Genomic DNA, 25,758 nt, shown 5'->3' on the forward strand with positions numbered 1-25,758 from the left:
TGAGAAGGGCTTTGCTTGTTATTCAATGTAATAATGGTTTACTGATGCACTTGCTAATCTGTAAATAAGGGAGTTCCAAGCACTGCCCCAGAGGTATACAACACTCTTTATTGTTTGGGCGTAGCAACCAGTGGTGTAAAGTAAAAGTACATTTACTCAAGTACTGCAGTCCTGTACTATACATTTGAGGTACTTGTACTTTACTTCAATAATTCCCTTTTATGCTTTGTACTTCTACTCCACTATAATTCAGAGGTAAATAGTGTATTTTTACTCCACTACATTTATTTAATACATTAAGTTACTTTGGAAGTATAGATTAATAATAAACAATATAATCAACACTTAAATCAGGCTTACATCTGGATTAAAGTCACATTCTACCCAACAGTAAATAATACATTTCCCCTCTGTGGGACGAATCAAGGTATTCTAATCTGAGTCTGAAGTCATTGAAATTATTTCAACCTTTACACTTTAATGCATCAATAATTATAATCAAAACATCCAATCTGCAGAATGTGTATTACTTTTGGTACTTTAAGTATATTTTGATGCCAACACTTTTGTACTGTTCTTGAGTAACATTTTGAATGCAGGAATTTTACATGTAACAGAGTATTCCTACACTCTGGTACTTCCACTTGTACTTATGTACAATATCTGAGTACTTCTTGCCACTGATAAGCAAGTCTTTAAAAATAAAAACTGGGCATAATGAAAGTAAAAGAAAAGCACAATAATGCCTTCTGACTAAGGGACATGAAGGGAGATGTGGACGTGAGGGGACATGTAGGGTCTGTGCGTCTCGTCCAGTGAGAGGAAACAGCTGAGTGATGATCTAAATGCATTATGAGGCTAGGTTAAGTAAGGGCGTAATGGATTACATAATCGGGTTACCAAAAAAAAGTAAGTGAATTCCATTACAGTTACAGGAAAAATATGTAATCAGATCACAGAGTTAGTCAAACCTAAAAAGAACATACAGTTGTATCATGTTACATTACATTACATTGCATTTAGCTGATGCATTTATCCAAAGCGACTTACAATAAGTTCGTTCGACCAACAAAATACAAACTTGAAGAAAACAGAATCATATAAGTACATCAGGTTTCATAGAGCAAAAACATTTCAAGTGCTACTCAACTGGCTTTAGGTAAGCCAGTCTTTTATTAGTATATAAGTGCTTTATTAATAGTTCTATTGCTCGAAGTGGAGTCGAAAGAGATGAGTTTTCAGTCTGCGCCGGAAGGTGTGTAAGCTTTCTGCCGTCCTGATGTCAATGGGGAGCTCATTCCACCATTTTGGAGCCAGGATAGCAAACCTACGTGTTTTTGCTGATGGGAACTTGGGTCCCCTTCGCAGCGAGCCGTTTGGTTGATGCAGAGCGGAGTGCACGTGCTGGGGTGTACGGTTTAACCATGTCCTGGATGTAGGAAGGGCCAGATCCATTCGCAGCATGGTGCGCAAGTACCATTGTCTTGAAGTGGATTCTAGCAGTTACCGGAAGCCAGTGGAGGGAGCGGAGGAGCGGCGTGGTGTGGGAGAATTTAGGAGGGTTGAAGACCAGACGAGCCGCTGCATTCTGGATGAGCTGCAGAGGTCGGATAGCACATGCAGGTAGACCAGCCAGGAGGGAGTTGCAGTAGTCTAGGCGTGAGATGACGAGAGCCTGGACCAGAACCTGCGTCGCTTTCTGGGTCAGCTGGGGATGCATCCTCCTGATGTTGTAAAGCGTGTATCTGCAGCAGCGGGTTGTAGCAACGATGTTTGCAGTGAAGGATAGGTTGTTATCTAGGGTCATACCCAGATTCCTTGCAGTCTGAGTCGGGGAAACAATAGAGGTGCAGATGTTGATTGTTAGGTCAAGAGTGGGACAATCTTTTCCCAGAAGGAAAAGCAGTTCAGTCTTGTCAAGGTTGAGCTTTAGGTGATGAGCAGACATCCACTGAGAGATGTCAGCTAGACAAGCAGAGATGTGTGCGACGACCTGGGTCTCTGAGCGGGGAAAGGACAGAATGAATTGGGTGTCGTCAGCGTAGCAGTGGTATGAAAAACCATGCGGGCTAATGACAGATCCGAGCGAGTTTGTGTACAAGGAGAAGAGGAGGGGACCAAGAACAGAGCCCTGAGGGACCCCTGTAGTTAATTGACAAGGGTCGGACTCCGACCCTCTCCAAGTAACCCTGTAGGTGCGGTCTTTGAGGTATGAGGTGAGGAGGGAAAGTGCAGAGCCTGAAACTCCAAGTTCTTGGAGAGTGCGAAGGAGGATCTGATGATTCACCGTGTCGAATGCAGCAGACAGGTCCAACAAGATGAGGACAGAGGAGAGGGAGGCTGCTTTAGCCGTGTGCAGTTCCTCAGTGACAGCAAGGAGGTCAGTTTCTGTGGAGTGACCTGCCTTGAAACCAGACTGGTGCGGATCCAGAAGGTTCTTCTGATGGAGATAACAGGAGAGTTGTTTAAAGACAGCGCGTTCAAGTGTTTTAGACAGGAACGGGAGGAGAGAGACGGGCCTGTAGTTTATAACATCAGACGGGTTGGGAGAGGGTTTCTTTAGGAGAGGGTTTACTCTTGCCTCCTTGAGACTATTTGGAAAGTGACCAGAAGTTAGAGAAGTGTTGATGAAATGGAAGAGAAACGGTAGAATATCAGGAGCGATAGTCTGAAGGAGGTTTGAAGGGATAGGGTCCAGAGGACAGGTGGTAGGGCGGGCAGAGGTAATGAGGGTAAGAACCTCACTTGGCGAGAGAGGGGAAAAGGAGGTTAGTGTGCGGGTGGAAGGAGGGTCTGGTGACCCAGCGGTGAGTAAAGGTGAGTCAGAAAACGAAGAGCGAATATCATCAAACTTTTTTTCAAAGTGGTTAAAGGAATGGTATGCTCATGACACTCATTTTTAAATAATTATCATCCGATAAAACAGACCAGTCTCTGCCAGTCGTTTTTTTTTTTTTTTTTAAATCCGATGACATTATCAGTGATTTTAAACCGATTATATACCGAAATAACATCAACACTGTGGGCGCCGCCATTTTCCGGACGTGACGTAAACCATGCGTTTGGTTTTCGAAGACACGTTGATCTCCATGTTATTTACTGTAGTTTCTCTCTTCAAATATGCCTCACTGTATCGCGAAATATTGCCACAATTCTGATAGGAACAATCCACGGAATCCTCGGTTCCATCTGTTGCCAAAAGGTAAGCGTAAGAAGTACATTCGGAGGCAGTGGCTAGCGAAATGTGGCCGGCCCGAACCGAAAGATTCACAGGCTCATGAATGCAGCGAACATTTCAAATTTCCGGACGACTACTCTGAGAGTATGATAAAACATAACATGGGATTTATGGAACAACCATTACTTAATGGAGATGCAGTACCATCGGTCTTTCTGGTGTCATCACCGACCAGGACACCAGTTCGGCCAGTTGAGAAATCGCCCTCTGCAAGTGTGAAGCGACGGAGGAGCAGAAGTAGTGCTCGGAGTAAGAATAAGGTATGTTATAGCGCATTTCCATTGCAGCGGCTAGCCCCGTTTTAACGTCCTTTAGCGTCCAAGCCAGGACAGTTTTTGGTGGCCTTTCCATATAGCGTAGTACCGGCTAGTGTGTATTTTCCCCCAATTTTTTCCGGCCCCATAAAATCGTGATTCTATGGCCAGGGACAACGAAGCTGAGTATGCTAAACTAGAGAGGGAATCGCTAGCAAGGGTGGTACTACATGAATACATATAGTATCTTATATCATCTTCCTATTATACACACATGCATTTCCAAACATTTGGACTACCTATGTTGCAAATGTATTATCTTTTCAATTTACACACTAATCTATACGCCTACTGCCTGAATCTGCTTTATGGTTTTCACTTTCTTTGGTTCATTTGTTCTTTTTTAATTCAGCAGGAGAACCTATATGTTCATAAAATAGTGTGAGCTTAACTGTGTGTATTAAAACGGATGATTTGCAGCTTAGAAACACAAGCTCCACACTGGCTCAAAGAGAGGGACGTGTAGCTGCACAGTAGTACGCCTTAGCACACAGGACATGTGTTGCACTGCAGCATCACAATCAGAATATAATATAATTTGTATTATAATTTTTTATTTTTTATCTTTAATACTTTCTTTATGCATGATTAGGTCATATTAAGCTGTCTTTTGCTCTTTTCTGCTGTAACAATGTAAATGTCTATGTGGGACTAATAAAGGTATTCTGAATCTGAATAACTTTATTTGTCCCATAGAGGGGACATTTACATTGTTACAGCAAAGAGCCAAAGATAGCTTCATATATCTCAAGAAGCACAATTAAAGATAAAAATCTAGAAATTACACAATTTACAAGATTACCATTAACAGTTAGGCAATATAGCAGCCAGGTGAAAGTTTTAAAGGTGGCAGTATAAATTGCACAGCTACGGTAAAAACTGAAGTCCTTCTGTAGATCCTACGGAGGATAAATGTCGCCATCTGGTGTCAAACACTGAATGAATACGTTCATTTCCAAATTACGAATAAAACATAGAAAAAGCTACACAATCCCTCATACCTGTGGAACGTCTGTACCCTGTGAGATCCAGATGTTTAACCTTTGTGAAGCGTCTGCATTTCAGAAGGAAAATCTGATGGACTGCGGTCCTGTTTCATGATTGATTTTGAATCCCTTTTTTTGTTGCATTTTTTTATTATTTAAACAACATTCGACTTTAGATATTGTGTTATTAAGATCAAAAGTTGAAATTGTTGTTCTATTCCATACATGTGGTGAATCCAACAAAGATTATTGAGACGGAATCAAATAACTGAAGTTCAGAGTCACTTGGGTGCTGCAAAGAGGTGCAGGAAGCTCAAAAGCTGAAAAAACACAAGTATCAGAAGTGAAAGTGCATGATATGCAGAATGATATCAATCTTTGTTCGTTCTGTTGAGATGTTTTATTTTAGTTTTATAGCTAGATGAGTCCTCTATGTTCAGCTGCTAATAATGTTTCCCCTTTTTCTTTTACAAATGAGCTCTGCATATTCAAAGTAAGGCGAGGGGAAACATGTAACCTCTTGCTCACAGGTCCTTTACATTCTTCCTATGATGAGCTTTCATACTCAATTGATACCTTTCTCCAATCAATAACTAGATATTTCATCATTGAAACTCTGCTGTGTTTATTGTGTAGTACAATTGGATTCAAAGCTGGAGCTGTATATAGTTTTTCTGGTACCACTTTACAATAAGACTACCCTTATAAAGGATTCATAAAGGGTTTATAATTAGGTTGTAAACACTTTATTAATCATTAAGAACCATTTATAAACCAGTTCTAACATTGTTTTCATACGTCAACACAGGCTCACTATTTGGCAAGATGACTAAGCCTTATATTGGCTACTTAGCGAGAATCAACTCAGTGAACAACAGATACCAAGGATGCTGGCTGATGAAGAAGACGAAGTAAGCTAGGTAGTCAATATAAGGCTTAGCAGTACAGATAAATGTGGGCTCACTATTTGGCAAGCAACCGGTCACAGTCTCCCTGTTTATCTCATGTCTTATACAAGCTTATCAATGATTTATAAGTGTTCACAACCTAATTAATAAATGAATTGTAAACTATTCGTAAACCCTTTATAAGGGTAGTCTTATTGTAAAGTGGTATTGTTTTTGTATACACTATTCATTATTGTTCTAAAAAATGTGTCTGTGTCTATTGCTATGTGACAACTTGGTTTTGAGTTATATTTAAACAATTGACCGTTTTTTTGTAAAGTGTTTGTAAATTTGCTTCCTGTTTTCTTAAACGCTGGCACCACTGTCTCATTTACCAGGATGAGTCATGGCACAGCACAAGTTTATGGAGGTTTTATTTTGTAAGCAGCCAGAAGTTCAGTGTCTGTATCTGCTGCTTACATGAACCATGAATCTGAACCTAGCTCCTGCAGCATTTACCGAGAACCACGTGATTCCCGGATAGTTGAGAGTGAGCGGATATCTTTCTGATTCTGACTTTATGTTGCTCTGAGGAAGGAAACCGCTTTAGGTTAGAGGTGTATCAAAGTGATCCTCCTTATTTGAGTCAGTTTTTCAAAAACAGCAAAGCTGACTCTAATCAGAAGGTGTCATAACATTTTAAAGAGACAATACAGATGTTCTTAAATTGATTATTTGAACTTGTATTTTCTTTATGTGTGAACAACTGACCACCACCAAGACTATTAAATAAAGCCCCCATTTTCATTCATTTGAGAGTTGTTGCCCAGGACTCACGCGGGTTGGGGCTAATTTAAAAAGTATCAAACTAAAAACACACAATTACAGAAGTCAAAATAAGGCTATAGGAAGGAAATAGATGGTAATTCACCTTTAAATATCAAGTAATATTCAACATTCATTATGGGTTATAGCTGTTTCCCCTGGCCTCCAGTATTTAAAAATGGAGGCTCTGTTGCATTCAGGTGTCAGGTGTTTGGGTCTTGGACAGATGAGGAGGAGGAGGAGGTGCAGAATGTTTACTGAAGTAAAAGTAGCAATAATGCAGAGTCAATTTGCAATTATTCTGTATATCTGTAAATGATAGACTATCATATGTATATATACAGTATATTATAAGTTTATATTCCTGCTACTGCAGTATTTTTGATATTTTTAAAGAACATTTCAATTATCCAGAATGTTGTATATTGTTTATATTAGATATAGTATTTTTCATTTTCATTTTATTTGACCACTTTTTAAGTATTTGTATTTTAATGTTAATGTCTAAGTCAAAAAGTCCTGCACTTGAAATACTTTAAGTAAAGTAAAAATGATTCGTTATGCAAAATGGCCGTTTTAAGCACCAGATTTAAAAGAAAATTATTAAAAGTATTTGTGCATTTTATATTCCTCACTTCAATGTTGCACTTGGTAAAAGTGTGGTTAATCTCAACTACTTTATGTGTAGCGTAACCTATAATAATATGTGCGTTGTATTATTTATTATAACTATAACCTAAATCTGCTATGACAATTTAAACAAAATTGTGGAGTCTTGGATTTAGTCAGAGTTGTCCTTCGTTACCACCACCCGGAAACGAGTTAAAAACTCAGGGAGCAAGCACACAAGTCGTTGTAAACAACACGTAACTTTATTTTGTGAATCAGGAAGTTGTGTAAACCGGTTAAACCCCGTTTGACTCATGGTTTGACTTTGAATGATTTCTCGAGAATCACGTGATATGTGGGAGTACCCGGTGTATATAAGGAACGCCCCATTGTTCCTGTCACTCACAACAGAAGACAGTGAGGACAGCACTGTAGCTACTCGCTGTTTTACATTACTGACCTGCTGCTCTATCGATAAACAACAAGACAAAACAACAATAACCACAAGGTAAGCCATTGTGTTGTCTGTTGGAATACGTAGAAGAAGTACTGTTATGTTAGGATGCTTCATATTTTCAAGTAGCAACTTCAAAGCGTATTGTAGCCAATTACCATAATGATGAATACAAATGCAATAAAACTGTTGAGCACAATTGGAAAATACGATTTATGTGAAAAGACCTAGCCCTCTGTTGTATGTACTTTACTTTATTTGTTTACTTTTATGTCTTGTCAATTTCTATATACGATGTTTTACTTTGAAGACTCTGAATGCCATGTTGTTTGTACATGCATTTTTCAAAAAAATAACTTTTTTTTTAAAAAGTAGCCAAGGTGTAAGACAAAATGTAACTGTTCACTCAACTACTTTTATTTGACAAAGTTAAATGGGACTTTAAATGCAGGACTTGTACTGGTAATGGAGTATTCTTACACTGTTGCATGTCTGCTTTGACTTAAGCATAATAATAATAAGTACTTCTCCCTCATGTGCTGACTGCAGATGGCCCAGTGGCAGGACCTGCTGCGGCTGGACGCGGCCCTCCAGGCCCGAGTGAGCCAGCTGTACGAGGGCAGGTTCCCCAGAGAGATCCGCCACTACCTGTGCGTCCTGATAGAGAGCCTGGACTGGTAAGAGGCACTGACAGATTGTAGTCATTACATACATTGCCCAATGCTCTGTATATGCTATTGATATACACCTTAGGGGTCTTAAAAGCCACGTGTGCATTGTTGTGCTGATTCAGCAGCAGAGCGGGATAGCTATGGCTTATATTATTTATACCTTTGAGCATTATGCATAATCTACATGTTTTTAATGTAATCATGTATTTTCCCAGAATATGAACTGCCTTTTTTGTTATTGGAACCAGGCAGCCTAGGCATGTTAATGTGGCAACAATTAACACTTTTTTTTACATTTTACAATTAACTCAAAATGAACACAACTGTGTTTTGATTATAATTAGATCAAGAAGTTAAATTCTATTGATTTCAAAGTTCTAGCCCACCATCGAGCGCTGCTGAAAAGCAACAAATAAAACATCTAATAAAATATGTACCATAAATGCCTGAGCTGGCAAGATCATTTTCTTTGTTGTTCAATCCCTGTTTTTCTCAAAAACATGACAGAAAACCAGAAATCAAAGGGTTCGTTTTTCAAATGTTTTGCCGTCTAAATGTCCTCCAATTCGGAAATGACGCTTTAAAATATATTAAGTGTTTTCACTTTTTGTCACATCTGCCAGTTTTACATTTCACCGTCAGGTTTTTCAGCAGTGCAATGCATTTGGGCGTTAACATTTTATTCAAGTCATTTCACCGTCAGGTTTGTCAGCTAAGTTAAGCAACAGGTCTGTGCAGCTGTCAGCATTCACATTTTCATGTAACCATTTTGAAGCACTCTTTTGTAGACGTGCACAGTGGTCAACTCTTGCTGTGGGGGCTTTATTTTGTCCATTGTTATTGTCCTTATTAGATGAGATGCATATTATTCTATACTTTAGTCAATTATATTTATCTCAATCTAGTTATTACAAACGAATTGGCTTCTTGCAGTTCTTCAGTCAGCATTCACACACATTCACTAACTGATGGCCATGCCATTGGAAGCACTTCTTCCCAGAAGACACATCAACATGTAGATTGCAGGGGATTGAACCAGCAACCTTCCAATGGGAGGAACACTACGTGCCACAGCAGCTGCTCATCATGAATTATGAGCATGAAAATGGGGAGGTCAATGAACGCAGTTCCTTCTTTGTCCTGGTGACCGCTGCTGAGTAAACGGGCTCTTGTCCTGAAAGATGATGTATATTTCTGATTATATATGAAATTTGCCAGACTTTGGGAAAACCCACATTAATATACAGACCTATATATATATATATATATATATATATATATATATATACAGTCAACAACTCCTGTTATAATATGAGAAAGTAATAAGAAAGAGATCAAATCTATCATCCTCAAAAACGCAACAAAAAACAAGGTATTGTAAATGAATACAGTTGGGACACCAAGGTTAAGAAATAAACTGAGTTAAGGTGGGGTTTAACCCACTATTATGTGTCCCCTAATAGGGTAGTACAAATTAAATAATTTGAGGAAGTGGATTGATATTTTGTCCCCCAAGGTTTATCCTCATTCTACACACAGTTGGACACAATCCCTGAATGGATGAACATCTTCCGTTGCTCTTTGCTAGGGATTTGGCAGCTGGGGATGAAAATGCAGCAAGCACATGTTTCCATGCGCTGCTGGAGGATCTGCAAGGACAGTGGATCCGTTCGGTGCAGGAGAACATCCTCTTACAGGGACCTGATTACCCTGGGATGAAGGACTACCTGCTGGTAGGGCAGACACGCTGATATGTAAACTCAACATTCAATAACCAATACACCTTAGAGCTTCGTTTGATTTGATCATGTTTTTTTTTACTTAGAAAAACTTTGAATATAAGCCACTGAACCTGGCTGTAATCCTCTCCGAGTGCCTGAAGGAGGAACGGAAGATCAAGGCTTCAGCCTCTGCAGCACAGGTAAGATGATTTCAGGCGGACAAACAGTGCAGGCTGCAGAAATGCTTTAAACATCAATCACTTGCCACGAGATTATTCAAAAGTGTCTAATCTTTTAGATTTGTATTGCTCCTCCTCCGACAGAAGACATCTTGATGTTTACAGTTCTTACAGTTACACAACAGACACACATTCTGTCTGTCAGTCTGTTGTGTAATTGTCAACAATAACGCTAATAAAAGCAACATATAAAATAACACCTTTGTTTTTGTCAGGCTTGTGGCAGTCCAGACATTGATCGGAAATGGAAATGGAAAGATATGGACAACAAAATCAATGAACTGAAGAGACTGATTATGGTAAACTCATTTAGTCTGTCACTTTTGTATTGATAGAACATTTGTTATTGATGAGAAAAATACTTTTTAAATGTGTGAACTTTAATGCAGGAGGTGAAGAAGGAAATGAAGTCACTGGAGATTCTTAATGACAACCTTGACTTCATACAGAAGACCTGGCAAAACAAAGGTATGGTCGGAGACGTAAAGACACCGGCGACAGGTGTGTTGTGAGTTTGTGCTTCATCGATGTCTCATTGGTGATTTGCAGTGGAGCAGGACATTGGATTGGCCCGGTCCCATGCTGTTGTGGAAGAGGAATGTTGTAAGCGGACCAACTTTATCACAGAAACAAAGCAGGTACTGTAGATGTACGCTTGGTGAGATTTATACAAACTGATAAACTGTTGTCGTAAAGCATTTTACATTTTTAGCAGTTTAAAAAAATGTTTAAGGAAATGTTTGGACTTTGTTTAATTTATTTTTTTAAATCTCCAAACTAGAGACAAAGATACATTCTCGGTTCTGATAGTACTGATGGAATACATTTTTCAGGCAGTATGAGAAAAATAAAGAGCTTTTTGAACGTTATAGCATGGAAACATGTCACAGTAGAGACACTACATACAAATGGGAACCCCAACATGTGCAGAATAGGGCCCCTTATTTATGTCTCGTCATTGCCCTGTTGAGGAACCCGTTTTGTAGTTTTTCATACATGATATAATTACACAGTAGTTGTGTAGATGATGACAATAAACATTTTTGCTTTTTATTGTTTTGTATTATTTAATAGTGAACCATTCATTTTCTTGCTGTTCTCCTAAATAGTAGTTTTATCATTATTTAGAGTCATTATTTAAATTAAGTTGGGTCGTTTTTTTGAATGTGTTTGTTTTGAATGCAGCTTCAGGAACCAGGTGGTTTAGGTATTGATTGTCAGACAGGTGAAGAAAGGGCAGAGGAGAGGAGGCTGTGGTTCATTGTACTTCAGGATCGTTGGATACATCATACAAACTATATTGTTGCCTAGACATTGGATTTATCCCTGCGTTTCAGAGCGTGATGGAGTTTGTTTTTGGTTTAATTTATTTGTGTGGTGCACCCCGTACAAGCATAATGAGGCCACCCGAACACTTGGTGTTTGCTGGATTGCAGGTGGCGCTGCAGGAGATCGGGAACATTTTGAACCTAGCTCAGCCGATCGTGGCGACTCTCACCGAGGTGGAGCTGTCCGAATGGAGGCTCAGGCAGCAGCTGGCCTGCATTGGAAGCCCGGCCGACACCTGTCTGGACCATCTCCAGAAGTGGTGAGAACTTATAAGAACTACTTTGGCTTTACATGGGTCATGTTAGGGAGGAAACTTTGAGCCACTGAACTTGGCTATAATCCTCTCTGAATGCCTGAAGGAGGAAAGGTGGTGTGTGGAGAGCTCTGGAAAGTTCAACTGTGGCAGCCTGGCGTTGCTTTTAGAATGTTTGAACAGTGAACAGCCGCGAGTAATGCCGATGCCGAGCCACTTTCCGAGGCTGCAGATATTTCAGACATATAAATCAAGTAGCCCAATATCACAGATGAAACATTTGTCTCAGTGGGCTCCACAGTGTACAGCATGCAACACTCTGTCTTTAGACCCTGTGAGGGACGAGGAAGAACTCCCAAGAAACCCCACAAATAATGTTAGAAACCTCGGGGAGAGCAACCGTTCAGGGATCCTTCTCCCAGGACGGACGTGCAATGGTGTATAGATTAAAGAGAGATGAAATACAGTCCATATGGTATAAATGATAACGTGAATATGTATAAAAAGAAAATAAATATGGATCCAGCTGCATGTCAACAATATTCCAGGTTCCTCCAAAGAGAACAGTCCTTCTACAATTCTACAACAATTTAATGAACACAAGAAGATGTTTTTATATATTTGAACAACTGTGGCAATCAGAAGCTGTAAGCATCATTTAAAGCTCGATCAACCATCACGACTTAACCATGCACTGCCTGCCTGTCATAGTTGTGGTTGGTACCAGCGGCCCTACACCCCAGATGACAACTTGTGTGTGCTTATTCTGCCTGTGCAGGTTCACAGCTGTGGCCGAGGTGCTACTGGGAGTGCGCGAACAGCTGCAGAAACTGAAAGAGCAGAACAACACACCCGGCAGCACCGATGCCTCCAACCTGCCTGGCCTCATGGCAATAATTGAGAACCAAACACTGTCCTTGTTCACACAACTACTTGCAAAGTGAGTCACGGCTCCTGGACTCTTTTGTGTCATTCACACACACAGACTGAAGCATGCACTTTCATATTTCTGACACTTTTCGTTGGGGTCTTGCTCTGCAGTGCTCTGGTGGTTGAGAAACAGCCGATCATGTTGAGATTACCACAACGACCTCTGATACTGAAGACCGGGGTGCGCTTCTCCGTGAGAGTGAGGTAAGGCTGCATGCATTGGGTGACATCACAGGAATAACATGACGGGGCAAAGCAAACAAGACAACATGATTTGGGTGGAGTGATGGCGTATTTGTGTAGGCCGCCAAGGAAGTGAGCGTCGCAAAGGGGTCCCTCCACAACATCGAATGGGAATTTTGCATTTCAGTTTATTGCAGAAAATAAGCTCTGTGACAAACACACATTCATTCGTATCACGCTTTGTTCAGCAGGATAATCGCCTCATAATAACACCGCTTTGTGATTTTTGAAGCGTAAATGCAATCGCCAGAAGTAAATGGCTGATGCTAGGCTATAAACAAACTACATCACAGTCACATGGCTGCGCATCACAATTGCTAAGCTGAAGGCTGACGTTTATTTGAGTTACTTGTTTATACTTGTTACGCCGTTTTTATAACACGTAGAAGCTTTGGACATTCACAGGTGAGGTATTTACTGACGTATTTTATGTCCGAGGGCAAAGTGCGAAAATCTATTAGGCTTGTTTTAACCACAGACCTTATTTCAGGCTTTTAACTACATTTTAACACATTCAACAAACCGTTGAACGAGAGAACCAGAAGTGGTAAAATGCTAAGTTATTTCTGGGTTTTAGGACTTGTTTCTGCACTCTCTTGGGTTGAGTTATTGTGAGTGTTTGCCAGTGGATGGGAGGGCGATTTAAAAAGAAGAAAAGAAAGAATGAACAAATAAGAAGATGACCAAAGAATGGGCAGAAGATACTACTTTAGAACCAGCCACTATACCCACTGAGAGAGCGTCTGTTCATGTGGGAACAGATTTTTATTTCTATGCTAGTCATGAAACAACAAGCCATCACAGAGTTGTGATGAGATGTGTTTGTGACAATAAAGCAACGTTAACATTTTCAGAATAAAACACTAAACTTGCTCCTTTTTTAGTAGACGGCAGCGACGTCATCCTGGATTCACAGCAATTTCTTTTTTTTGAAGATCATTCTTCATTAGTATTTTAGTTTTTTTATGTCTTTTCAGGTTCTTGGCAAACCTTCCGGAATTCAAGTGCCTGCTCAAAGTCAAACCTGTATTTGACAAGTAAGTCAAAGAAAACTGGTCTGAGATATTAATATAATGCAGTATTATTTATAATGAAGAAAACCCTTTACCTGTTATTTTCTTATCAATCTTTTTGCATATTGTTCTCCCTGAAAATTAGGGATGTTGAAGAAGTCAAAACGGTTAAATGGTAAGTAGAGGGTACCAAAACAATTGAACATTTTATATATAAATTGATGAATTGTTTCTTTAAACTCTTCACACATTGTTGGACGTAGACAGACTCTAGCCTGATGTCGTTGTAGGTTCCGTCACTTCGACTTCAACAGCGATGAGTGTAAAGTGTTGGACGTGGACTCGCCCAATGGAGACTTGGTGACAGAATTTAGTCACATGGTAAGAAGCTCTTCCAACTGGTTAACTGGTGAACTTTTAAAGATTTTAAAAGTTCTCTTTTTTTCAGTCTCTCAAGGAAATCAAAGGAAGAACGAAAGGATCAATTGAGGTAAGATGAGACATTACAATTTTAACAACCGTCGTTTGTACTAACGTCACTACTACTTATAATAAATGCTAAAGTTTATCTATCTGCTGAAAAGGTCAAATGAAAAAAAAGTATATAAAGTAGGGCTGTCAAACGATTACAATTTTTTATCTGATTAATCACAGCTTAAAAATTAATTAATCATGATTAGTCACCATTCAAACTATGTCCAAAATATGTAATTTCTTTATGTATATTGTTGTGGGAATGGAAAGATAAATGAAAGAAGGCGGATATATCCATTTAACATGTTTCTTGTAAAAAATGTCTGTGTCAAAATGAAAGAGAGCCCCTATCAATCATCAAACCGTGGGGTCTTAATTCATTACCTGTTGATTTCTATCAACGGGGGAGTACTTCAGGAAAGTCGACGGGGGGGGGGACGGGACTAGTGGAGTACTTCGTGACCACAGTGTGAACGTTGTGATCAGCTGTTTTAGCGCAGTTCTCCAGTGAAGGGGGGAGTCTCCCTCCGCAGCCGGTTGGCGTAGTTTTGGCACAGTTCCGTTGTACAGACCGACGTTAACAGAAGCCCTGTCTGTGCACACGGAGACCGACTCTGTCGTCCAGTGATCTAACCGCCTTCTGGAAAAGCTTCACAAGTACGTCGGTACGCAAATGCGCTTTGTGACACAAGTGACGGTACGCATTTCAGATTACGCACATAACCTGCGTACCAGTTATGTGTTACCTGTACTACAGCAAAAGTATTCTCTGTTGGGACTTCCTGCAACAACACCACGCCGTTATCTTGATTCTGATTGGCCAGAAGACATTATCAAAGATGTTCTATTGAGAAGACGATCAGTGTGACGAAAGTTTTCAAAACCGTTTCTGGTCTTCGGTATTTCCAGACAAGTGGCTACTGAAATCAATCTTACTAACTGCTTTCTGTGCAATTTACTCGGCGCGAGTTGGCGGACTTTATTTTGCTTACTTTAACATAATTTTTTATGGTGGGGCTAAGCCATTTCTTGGTATGGGTGTAGCCTACCCATAGAGCCTACCCCAGCCATACCCAGCCATACCCTGGCGCTGCCACTGGTGGTATGGTATGGTATGGGGCTGGCCATTCTGCACATGCGTTAAATGCGTTAAATATTTTAATGCAATTAATTAAAAAAAAAATTACCGCCGTTAACGCGATAATTTTTACAGCATTAATATAAAGATAATGGGTGTTTCTCAATGTCGAGTATGCTTGCTTGGTAGCACATGTCTTCCGAGTCACTTGCTTCAGAAGCGAGGCAAGAATACTTCCTGGCATTCGTAAAACGGAGAGTGGAACAGGCGAGCAAGTGTGCGTCATATGAGAGGCCCCGCCTTACATTTTCTGCCACAGATTTGAGGAAACTGGTCCGTGCGCAAAGCATTGTGGGGATTTTAAGACCGGAGTCTACACATGTGCAGCCTGGAAATTTCTCGCTACGAAGTACGCCGGGCTCGGTAGAATTCCAAGTATGCTGCACATTGGAACAGTCCTTCGGCAGCACTCGATGACATAGTATGTTTGAAATAGTGGCTCTGGTCATTAGTACCTCCAGGGGCCCCTGGGCACTGAGCGCTCATGGGCCCCCCCCAACCAGTGGCGGGCTGGGGTGAAAAAGTGGCCCGGGGATTAATTGACAGTAGTGTTAATTTCGTCAGCTATTTTTTTATTTAGTTTTAGTCTTAGTCCTGTGTTAAATTTCCTTTTTTAGTTTTAGTCATATTTAGTCACCTTCATCCTGTTTTTATTTAGTCAAGTTTTAGTCGACTAAAAGTCTGAGCATTTTAGTCTTATTTTAGTCATCAGATTATATAGAACATTTCAGTCAAACTAGTCTAGCCAAAACCAATAATTTGTCATTTTAGTCAAACGTATTTCACAATAAGATTATATCTTTTCCTTATTTGATGAAAAACACAGGTTGAATGATTAAGAATGCAGCTTTACAGAGAGTATCTGGTCAGGTTTGTGGTGTTTTCTGTGTTATGGCCACATTGCTTCCCTTCTGATAAAACAATGCATTAGCTTTTTTTTTCTCCGCCTCATTGTAGCGAAAATGGGCCCAAATATGACGTTGTTTCTTTCTCCCAAGCAGTGGTAGCTTTAGACTTTTTCGTTGTCAGTCATTTTGACGGACAGGATCGTAACATTTCCGTCATAATCCATTATTATCCGTCGAGTGCACAATTTATCAATCACTCGCGCTGACCGGGGGGGTATTCGGTTAACGCGAGTGCGACCACTGCTCCCAAGCCCTGTTGTTGCCACTTTATTTTCTGTTAAATAAGGTTAGTTAGACCATGAGTTAGACCCGAGTCTTCCTGACGGTTCATATGTTGCCGCTGCCCGGTGTAATTCAAATCTACCGCCGCGCGCACCACAGACACACAGCTGCTGCCCTGCCGCAGCACCGGAAATGGAACTACTGGGAGAACAACTGACTATCAGAGATGTAACGTTATCTTTGATAATATTTTGTCTCCTCATTTTTCGTCAACAAAAGTAAAGGGAGATTTTTGCATAGTTTTTATTTAGTAAACTACATGTTCGTCTCGTTACTTTACGTCAACGATATTGCATGATGATTTCGGTGCCGTCTCGTTTTCGTCATGGAAAAAAAGGTCGTTGACGAACATATTTCGTCATAGTTTTAGTCAACGAAATTAACACTAATTGACAGACAGGCCCACTTAAGGCGCGGCATCGTATTGTATTTTTTTTAAAATCCGAGCGGCCCTCCGGCCCACGTACAGCACCGGCCCACCGGGAAAACTCCCGGTATTCCCAATGGCCAGTCCGCCTCTGCCCCCAACCCACGTACCAACAAGTAACACCACGCCTACCCATACCTACCAACATGACCAATATTTAGAATTTTCAGTCAATCTGGCATGTCAAATCGCACACTTATTTGTCAAAAGCAGGGACGCAGGTCATCAAAATCCAAGGCTCAAGGCTAACATTGCTCGCTAGCTCAACAACATCCTCCGTGACCGCCGCCACCGTTCCTTGCTGTGGTTGCTGGCCTATTTCGTCACTTTTTGCTTTTTTGAAAAAGCTATTTATTGATGCAGCCGCCACTCTCTTTTAAAGTGGTGGAGAGACAATGCACAGTTTGACCCGCTGTTGTCACCCATGGCCAAAGCATATCTCTCCGTCCCACTGAGGTGGCGTTAGACTTTTTCGCTGTCTGTCATTTTGACGGACAGGATCGTAAAATGTCCGTCATAATCCCTTATTACCCGTCGGGTCTGAACAGTTCACGAGAGAGCACGCTCGTGAACTGTCAACGGGCGGGGCGGTGTTATGCCGTGTGTGCATGCACCTCGCGGGAGCGCGCACAGCGTAAAGCAAAACCTCTCAGACATGTATTGATCTGTACGGTTTGGAAACCATATCATTTCCTTTTGGAGGGCATGCATAACACGGCATAACACCAGAGCCTCGCTGCGGGGAAACGTTGGCGCTGTTTCGAGTTTGTTCTAATCCGTCAAAATGACAGACTGCTTTCAGATTTTTCCATCCATCCATCCATCTTCTCCCGCTTATCCGTGGTCGGGTCGCGGGGGTAGCAGTTCCAGCAGAGAGCCCCAAACTTTCTTTTCCCTGGCGACATCAACCAGCTCTGACTGGGGGATCCCAAGGCGCTCCCAGGCCAGCGAAGAGATATAATCCCTCCACCTGGTCCTAGGTCTACCCCTTGGTCTCTTCCCAGCTGGACGTGCCTGGAACACCTCCCTAGGGAGGCGCCCAGGTGGCATCCTAACTAGGTGCCCGAACCACCTCAACTGGCTTCTTTCGACGCGAAGGAGGAGCGGCTCAACTCCGAGTCCCTCCCTGATGACCGAACTTCTCACCTTATCTCTAAGGGAGACACCAGCCACCTGGCGGAGGAAACCCATCTCGGCCGCTTGTATCCGCGATCTCGTTCTTTCGGTCATGACCCATCCTTCATGACCATAGGTGAGGGTAGGAACGAAAATGGCCCGGTAGACAGAGAGCTTTGCCTTCCGGCTCAGCTCCCTTTTCGTCACAACGGTGCGGTAAAGCGACTGCAATACCGCTCCCGCTGCTCCGATTCTCCGGCCCATCTCACGCTCCATTGATCCCTCACTCGAGAACAAGACCCCGAGATACTTGAACTCCTTCACTTGGGGTAAGGACTCATTCCCTACTTGGAGTGGACAGTCCATCGGTTTCCTGCTGAGAACCATGGCCTCAGATTTGGAGGTGCTGATCCTCATCCCAGCCGCTTCACACTCGGTTGCGAACCGATCCAGTGAGTGCTGAAGCCATCAGAACCACATCATCTGCAAAAAGCAGTGGTGCAATCCTTAGTCCACCGAACTGCAGACCCCCCCCCCCCACGACTACGCCTCGAAATCCGATCCATGTATATTACAAACAGGATTGGTGACAAAGCGCAGCCCTGGCGGAGGCCAACCCTCACCGGAAATGGGTCCGACTTACTGCCGAGGACCCGGACACAGCTCTCGCTTTGGGAGTACAGAGATTGGATGGCCCTGAGTAGAGACCCCCTCACCCCATACTCCCGCAGCACCTCCCACAGTAACTCCCTGGGAACCCGGTCATACGCCTTCTCCAAGTCTACAAAACACATGTAGACCGGATAAGCGTACTCCCAGGCCCCCTCCAGGATCCTTGCGAGAGTAAAAAGCTGATCCGTCGTTCCACGACCAGGACGGAATCCGCATTGTTCCTCCTCAATCTGAGGTTCGACAATCGGCCTGACCCTCCTTTCGAGTACCTTGGAGTAAACTTTCCCGGGGAGGCTGAGTAGTGTGATGCCTCTGTAATTGGCACACACCCTCTGATCCCCCTTTTTGAAAAGGGGGACCACCACCCCGGTCTGCCACTCCTTCGGTACCGTTTCCGACTTCCACGCAACGTTGATGAGACGTGTCAACCATGACAGTCCCTCAACACCCAGAGCCTTCAGCATTTCCGGGCGGATCTCATCCACCCCCGGGGCTTTGCCACTGTGGAGTTGTTTGACGACCTCAGTGACCTCCCCCCGGGAGATTGGCGTTGATCCCCCGTCATACTCCAGCTCTGCCTCTAACATAGAGGGCGGAGTTGTCGGGTTCAGGAGTTCCTCAAAGTGTTCCTTCCAACGTCCCAACACTCCATCAGTTGAGGTCAACAACGTCCCATCCTTACTGTACACAGCTTGGATGGTTCCCTGCTTCCCCCTCCTGAGGTGTCGGACAGTTTTCCAGAACAACTTTGGTGCCGCCCGAAAGTCCTTCTCCATGTCTTCTCCGAACTTCTCCCACACCCGCTGCTTTGCCTCGGCCACGGATGAGGCTGCTGCCCTTCGGGCCTGTCGGTACCTTGCAACTGCTTCGGGAGTCCCCCGGGATAACAAATCCCTGAAGGCCTCCTTCTTCAGTCGGACGGCTTCCCTGACCACCGGTGTCCACCAGGAGGTTCGAGGGTTACCGCCCCTTGAGGCACCTAAGACCTTGAGACCACAGCTCCCCACCGCGGCTTCGGCAATAGAGGCTTTGAACACCGACCACTCTGGTTCAATGTCCCCAACCTCCACAGGAATGCCCGAAAAGCTCCACCGGAGGTGTGAGTTGAAGGCCTCCTGAACTTGGGCCTCCTCCAGACGTTCCCAGTTCACCCGAACTACACGTTTGGGCTTACCAGGTCTATCCAGAGGCTTCCCCCGCCACTCGACCCAACTCACCACCAGATGGTGATCAGTTGACAACTCCGCCCCTCTCTTTACCCGAGTGTCCAAAACATACGGCCTCAGGTCCGATGATACGATAACGAAATCGATCATGGACCTTCTGCCTAGGGTGCTCTGGTACCACGTACACTTATGAGCATCCTTATGTTCGAACATGGTGTTTGTTATGGCCAATCCATGACTAGCACAGAAGTCCAGTAACAAACCACCACTCCGGTTCAGATCAGGGGGGCCGTTCCTCCCAATCACGCCCCTCCAAGTGTCTCCATCATTGCCCACATGTGCGTTGAAGTCTCCCAGCAAGACTAAGGAGTCCCCTTCAGGAGCCCCATACAGGACTCTTTCCAGGGTCTCCAAGAAGGCCGAATACTCTGAACTGCTGTTGGGTGCATAAGCACACACAACAGTCAGAGTTTTCCCCCCCATAACCCGCAGGCGTAGGGAGGCGACCCTCTCGTCCACTGGGGTAAACTCCAACAACGAAGCACCTAACCGGGGACTTGTGAGTATCCCCACACCCGCCCGGCGCCTCACACCTTGAGCAACTCCGGAGAAGAATAGAGTCCAACCCCTATCCAGAAGTAAGGTTCCAGAGCCGACGCTGTGCGTAGAGGTGAGCCCAACCAGATCCAACTGGTACCGCTCCACCTCCCGCACAAGCTCCGGCTCCTTCCCCCCCAGAGAGGTGACGTTCCACGTCCCCAAAGCCAGCTTCTGCCGCCCGGGTCTGGTCCGTCGAGACCCTCCGCTTTCACTGCCACCCGTCTGGCAGCGCACCCGACCCCATCGATGTTTCCCGTAGGTGGTGGGCCCGCGGGACAGAGAAGCGGAGGTGTTGCCCACGTTGCCTTTTCGGGCTGGGCCCGGCCGGGCTCCGTGGCAAGCCCGGCCACCAGACGCTCGCCGACGAGTCCTCCTTCTGGGCCTGGCTCCAGAAGGGGACCCCGGGCTTCCTCCGGGCCGGGTATCCTCACTTCTTGTTTTTCCTTTCATGAGGTCTTTTGAACCAATCTTAGTCTGGCCCCTTGCCTGAGACCAATTTGCCATGGGAGACCCTACCAGGAACACAAGGTTCCAGACAACACAGCCCCCAGGTTCATCAGGGCACACAAACCTCTCTACCACGGTAAGGTGCTGGTTCTTTTCCGTCATTGTTAAATAAAATATTCGGTTAACGCGACCACTGCTGTCCCAGCAACATCAATACCAAGCGAGAGAGTTTTTTCCAGTGCAGGGGATATTGTAAATGCCCAAACATCCCAACTTATAAATACCTGGAAATGTGGACATTCTCATATTCCTAAAAACCCGTCTGATGATGCTGAGTGAGTGACTAGTGAGTTTGAGCTGAGTTACTTGAAAAACTTAAAACATTTTTATTTTATTGCAGGGTCTGATTATTAAATGTCCTGTCAGATTTATTATTTAATAAAGAAACATTTTACGAGTAAAAACATTTTTTATTGAAAAAAAAATACTTTTTTCTTTTTCCCCTTTATTATTCAATATCGCGATAAATACCGTACCGTGGACTTGTTATCGCAATATTATCGTACTGTGAGTTTTTGGTATCGTTATATCCCTAGTTATTTATGGTGCAGAGTGAGTGCCATTTAAAACAATGTATGATGAGTGAGGTTGTGCCCAAAAAAGACAAGCTTTTTTTATTTTTTTATTTATCTTGTCACTGAGGGCCCTCTTTGCTCAAGGGCCCCTGGGCACTTGCCCAGGTTGCCCATATGGTTAATCCGGCCTTGGCTCTGGGGCAGCTTTACTCGAGATTGAGAAACACCCTCCGTCAAGTGTCCAAACAAGATGGCAGCCATGCCAAGGCACTACTTAAGCAAAGTGGTGCTTACATGTTAACAATGGTAATGCTAACTTGCTGATATTTAAGGGGCCCTATTCAGCTTTGTGTGGTTTTCCCTTTCCTGTAGTGTGTTATAAGATAAAGATAAGAGGTAATTTGGAAAATGTTTGCGTTGCAGCAGCAGCAAAAAAAACAAAACAAGGCATTGCACATAAGTAGAAATTAAAGAGTAGAAATAAACAATTCTAGAAATTAAACATCTCACAATAGAAGTAAAATGGCATTCAAAAGTAGAAAATATACAGTAGACCGGGAAGATAACAAATCTATTAACTCTGACAATAAAACACGATTGAAAGGCTTTAGACACAATATAAAGCAGGATATTATTTACACTAATTGTTATATAGGTTTTTGTGCATGGTATCAATGGCTAAAAATCCCTGTGTTCCCTTCTGAGGGAGTTTCTCTCCCACATACTCCCTCCACATTTGTGCAGAACAACATCACATATCAATAACACCTATATATTGATAGATCTGTTTCTCCTTTAGAGTCGCCTGGCAGTCACTGAAGAACTCCACATCATTAAGTTCGTGACAGAGTTCCGCCATGTTGGCCTGGAACTCAACATTGAGGTGAGTAAACTCTTCCATTCTGATCAGAGGCCCTTACATTTCTGTTTGCGGCCGAACTATAAGATAACATATATTTAAAAGATGGAACTATTGGAGAGGAAAATGGCAGTAGTGAGGCAGTTTCTTTAATGTCTTCTGCTGCTGTGTTGGGCCAGGCCAGCACTCTGCCTGTGGTTGTCATCTCCGCTACCACGCAGGTCTCCAGCGCCTGGGCCTCCATCATGTGGAACAACATGCTGTCCACCGGTGACTCCAGGGTAAAAACACACTCCTCAGCACCAAAACATTTAAAATATATTGTTTTTGCTGCATGATAATGAAAATACATGAAAATGTCGTCCTAACGTTACCTTTTACTTCAGCCGATTACATTTTATGCTTGAACATTTGTAAAAGAGGTGTTAATATGCTGAAATTATCTTGCTGAACAAAATGTGTAAGTATCATAAACATGTGTTTGCCAAAGATCTTATTTTCTTCAATATTCCAAATGTAACGGAAAAATCCCATTGCTTTTTATAGAGGGGGCCCTGGTGACGCTAGTTTCTGGGTCATCTTCACTGTTTCAACCATTGTCTTGTTGATTGTTAATCCATAGTTTGGTCTTAAATCACGTTCTAAGTGTGTGCCTTTGTTCTGCAGAACCTGCAGTTGTTTGTGGACCCTCCTCCCCTCACATGGGAGCAGCTGTCCCAGGTTCTCAGCTGGCAGTTTGTGTGCACTGGCAAGCGGGAGCTCGACGAAAACCAGCTCTCCATGCTAAGAGACAAGATTGTGGGTGAGTGTTTGAGCGTGTATTCCACAGAACTGAACCCTGTCAAATCCTAATGATAGCCTGCTAAAAGAGAGTGTACCTCTATTCTGAACTTGTCAGAAAATGTAGCTTTTCTTTGGATCGGCATTTGGGACTGCGTTTTTTGTGAGCTTCCAAGTAAAGTATTACAATAGATATGCAATTTGGGAAATATGCTTATTCATGTTCTTGCTGAGTTATATGAGGATACAACTCCACTTGTGTTTTTGTTACTGCATAGCCATAAGCAAGTTAGCCTAGCATGTCACAAAGACGAGCTAACCAAGCGCCTCTATGTCTGTATAAAAAAGTAACGATTAAAAGCATTGTTATCTGTAGGATTTAAGATTGTGTTTTTTTTAAGCAAATCTATTATGGTTATTGAATCAAAGCGTGATTGGATAAACCATTTCTCTACTTCAGAGTAGAGATGTTCCGATCCGATCACGTGATTTTCAAAAAATCGGGGATCGGGATTTTTTTTTTTTTTTATAATTTTTTTTATTATTATTTAATGTTACAAAACAAAAATGACCATGTTCACGTCTTAAAGTCATCCTGAGGACTTAGTTTTGGTTTAAAATTACACAACATCATGTATGTGTTGCTTTCTTTGGGCTTGTTTTCATAGACCTGGTTGCTTATTTCTCTGAAATCTGGCAACAGAGTGGGCGCAGTGTCTAATAGTAGCAGTAAGCTAACGAGAGGCCACATTCAGCTGGTGACTCGGGAGTCGGGACAGAGAAAATGTCAGGAGTTTGGAAGTATTATAAAATTGAAAGCGAAGGCAGTGTAACAGCCAGATGCAATGTTTGCAAGGCAGAGGTTCCGCGTGGTGGAAAGAACAGAGCTACGTTCAACACGACCAATCTAATACGCGAGAAACAAACACCAACAACAACACGGCGAGTACACAGCGGCCACTCGGGTAACGGCACTGAAACAACCAACACTTTCAGAGACTTTTAAAAGGAAAGAGAAACTGCCCCAGAACAGTGAAAAGGCCAACACAATAACAGCCAAGATAGCTGAATTCATCGCGTTGGATGACCAGCCGTTATCCGTTACCTTTTTTCTCTCTTAATGCATTGCATAAAGATCGGATCGGGAAAAATCAGTATCGGCAGATTGTCAAAATCAAATGATCGGAATCGGATCGGGAGCAAAAAAAGGTGATCGGGACTTCCCTACTTCAGAGTTCATGTTATATTCATGATATTTCTTCTGTCATTTTTCATTTCTTCACAGATGATCCTGATGATCTAGTTCACTGGAGCAAGTTCTCCAAGGTGAGTGTTGAGCAAGGTGCCGATTATGCTGTGCTGTACACAGTTACAAACTCCAGAACTTTACTGTTTGTGTTTACATGTTGACTTTTGCTTTCCAGAATGAAAATGCCTGGCTCTGGATTGATGGAATCCTGGATCTGATCAAAAAACACTTGGTTGATCTGTGGCAGGATGGGTAAGTCATCTGAGCGCTTTCTTTCTGTTTGGCTCATTCACATTCATAATGAGGCAGTGGTCCACATACCAGCACGTCATGCTTCCCAATCAACTGAGCTCTGGTTATATTATGTGTGTGGGCTTCAGGTCCATCATGGGGTTCATCAGCAGGGAAAGAACAGCTGAACTGTTGAAGGAAAAACGGACCGGGACCTTTCTGCTCCGCTTTAGCGAGAGCAGAACAAATGGAGCCATCAGCTTCAGCTGGGTCGACAACTCCAATGGTGGTATGTTTGTTCATTTGGAGCTTTAAAGCCAAAGGGCTCTACAAGTCTGAAGTGAGTTTGAATGAGGTACTTTTCCATAGCCAGTGGAATGAGTTGTAAACCTGGAATTGAGATAACATTTTAGACCTTTGGGGTTCCCTCATCTCAAAGTCAGTGGTATTTCAAATAAGTGATTTGTTAGATACCTGAAATAAGGTCTGTTGTTAATATAAGATTCACATGTTTTGATTTAAGACATCATATATGTTAGAAAATGCCCCACTGGCGAATGTCTGAAGCATCTAGGTGTCATAAAAAAGGCGGTTGCTAACTAGTGACCAAGTCATGTCACTGTGATAAAGTTTGTTATTTTTACATCGGGTGATTGCATTCATGATTGAACAATTCTAACAGTGAATTGTTATGTGGCGATTAACCTGCTGAACATAACGTGAAAATATCATAAACTTGTGTTTGCCAGATTGTATTTTCTGCAATCCAATGGAAAACTCATTGGCCTTTTGTCGAGGAAACCCACGATCAGGGTCGGCCTACAACAAATGTTTCCTCCTTGTACCTCTTTATAGATGCAGACAGGAGTAACATCACAAAAGCAGAGCAATGCAATGTTGTGGCCGCAGGCAATAGCCAAACAATATTTACAAAAGCTTTACCTTGCAGACTGCCCTTTCTGACAGGAACTGAAGCCGTTATCTATGCTCTCTTCGGAGTACCAGACTGCATTGAGAAAAACCATCCTTTTACCTCCCAGAACAAAGGATCTGCTGGTTGACCCCTGCCTTGCTCGATTAGGTAGTCATCATGCGGATTTGTTGAATCCGAAGCAACCTGAT

The 25,758-nt window shown here is 42.7% G+C and overlaps 1 protein-coding gene across 3 annotated transcripts in view; it reads left to right on the forward strand.

Moving 5' to 3' along the window:
- The first annotated feature begins 7,276 nt into the window (after nucleotides 1-7,276).
- LOC117466574 (signal transducer and activator of transcription 1-alpha/beta-like) overlaps nucleotides 7,277-25,758 on the forward strand; it is a 41,264-nt gene continuing 22,782 nt past the window's right edge. For all 3 annotated transcript variants that reach the window (XM_034109901.2, XM_034109903.2, XM_034109900.2), the window contains exons 1-20: nucleotides 7,277-7,367; nucleotides 7,863-7,990; nucleotides 9,573-9,717; nucleotides 9,810-9,905; nucleotides 10,160-10,243; nucleotides 10,334-10,412; nucleotides 10,494-10,582; nucleotides 11,381-11,532; nucleotides 12,305-12,466; nucleotides 12,568-12,660; nucleotides 13,677-13,736; nucleotides 13,858-13,887; nucleotides 14,003-14,093; nucleotides 14,161-14,202; nucleotides 22,317-22,400; nucleotides 22,556-22,657; nucleotides 23,043-23,178; nucleotides 24,442-24,482; nucleotides 24,581-24,657; nucleotides 24,786-24,925. In XM_034109901.2, the coding sequence (XP_033965792.1) occupies nucleotides 7,863-7,990; nucleotides 9,573-9,717; nucleotides 9,810-9,905; nucleotides 10,160-10,243; nucleotides 10,334-10,412; nucleotides 10,494-10,582; nucleotides 11,381-11,532; nucleotides 12,305-12,466; nucleotides 12,568-12,660; nucleotides 13,677-13,736; nucleotides 13,858-13,887; nucleotides 14,003-14,093; nucleotides 14,161-14,202; nucleotides 22,317-22,400; nucleotides 22,556-22,657; nucleotides 23,043-23,178; nucleotides 24,442-24,482; nucleotides 24,581-24,657; nucleotides 24,786-24,925 (1,831 nt within the window). In that variant the 5' untranslated portion in view covers nucleotides 7,277-7,367. The remainder of the gene's footprint in view (nucleotides 7,368-7,862; nucleotides 7,991-9,572; nucleotides 9,718-9,809; nucleotides 9,906-10,159; nucleotides 10,244-10,333; nucleotides 10,413-10,493; nucleotides 10,583-11,380; nucleotides 11,533-12,304; nucleotides 12,467-12,567; nucleotides 12,661-13,676; nucleotides 13,737-13,857; nucleotides 13,888-14,002; nucleotides 14,094-14,160; nucleotides 14,203-22,316; nucleotides 22,401-22,555; nucleotides 22,658-23,042; nucleotides 23,179-24,441; nucleotides 24,483-24,580; nucleotides 24,658-24,785; nucleotides 24,926-25,758) is intronic.

This window comes from Pseudochaenichthys georgianus, chromosome 21, assembly GCF_902827115.2.
Source record: "Pseudochaenichthys georgianus chromosome 21, fPseGeo1.2, whole genome shotgun sequence".
Taxonomy (NCBI): domain Eukaryota; kingdom Metazoa; phylum Chordata; class Actinopteri; order Perciformes; family Channichthyidae; genus Pseudochaenichthys; species Pseudochaenichthys georgianus.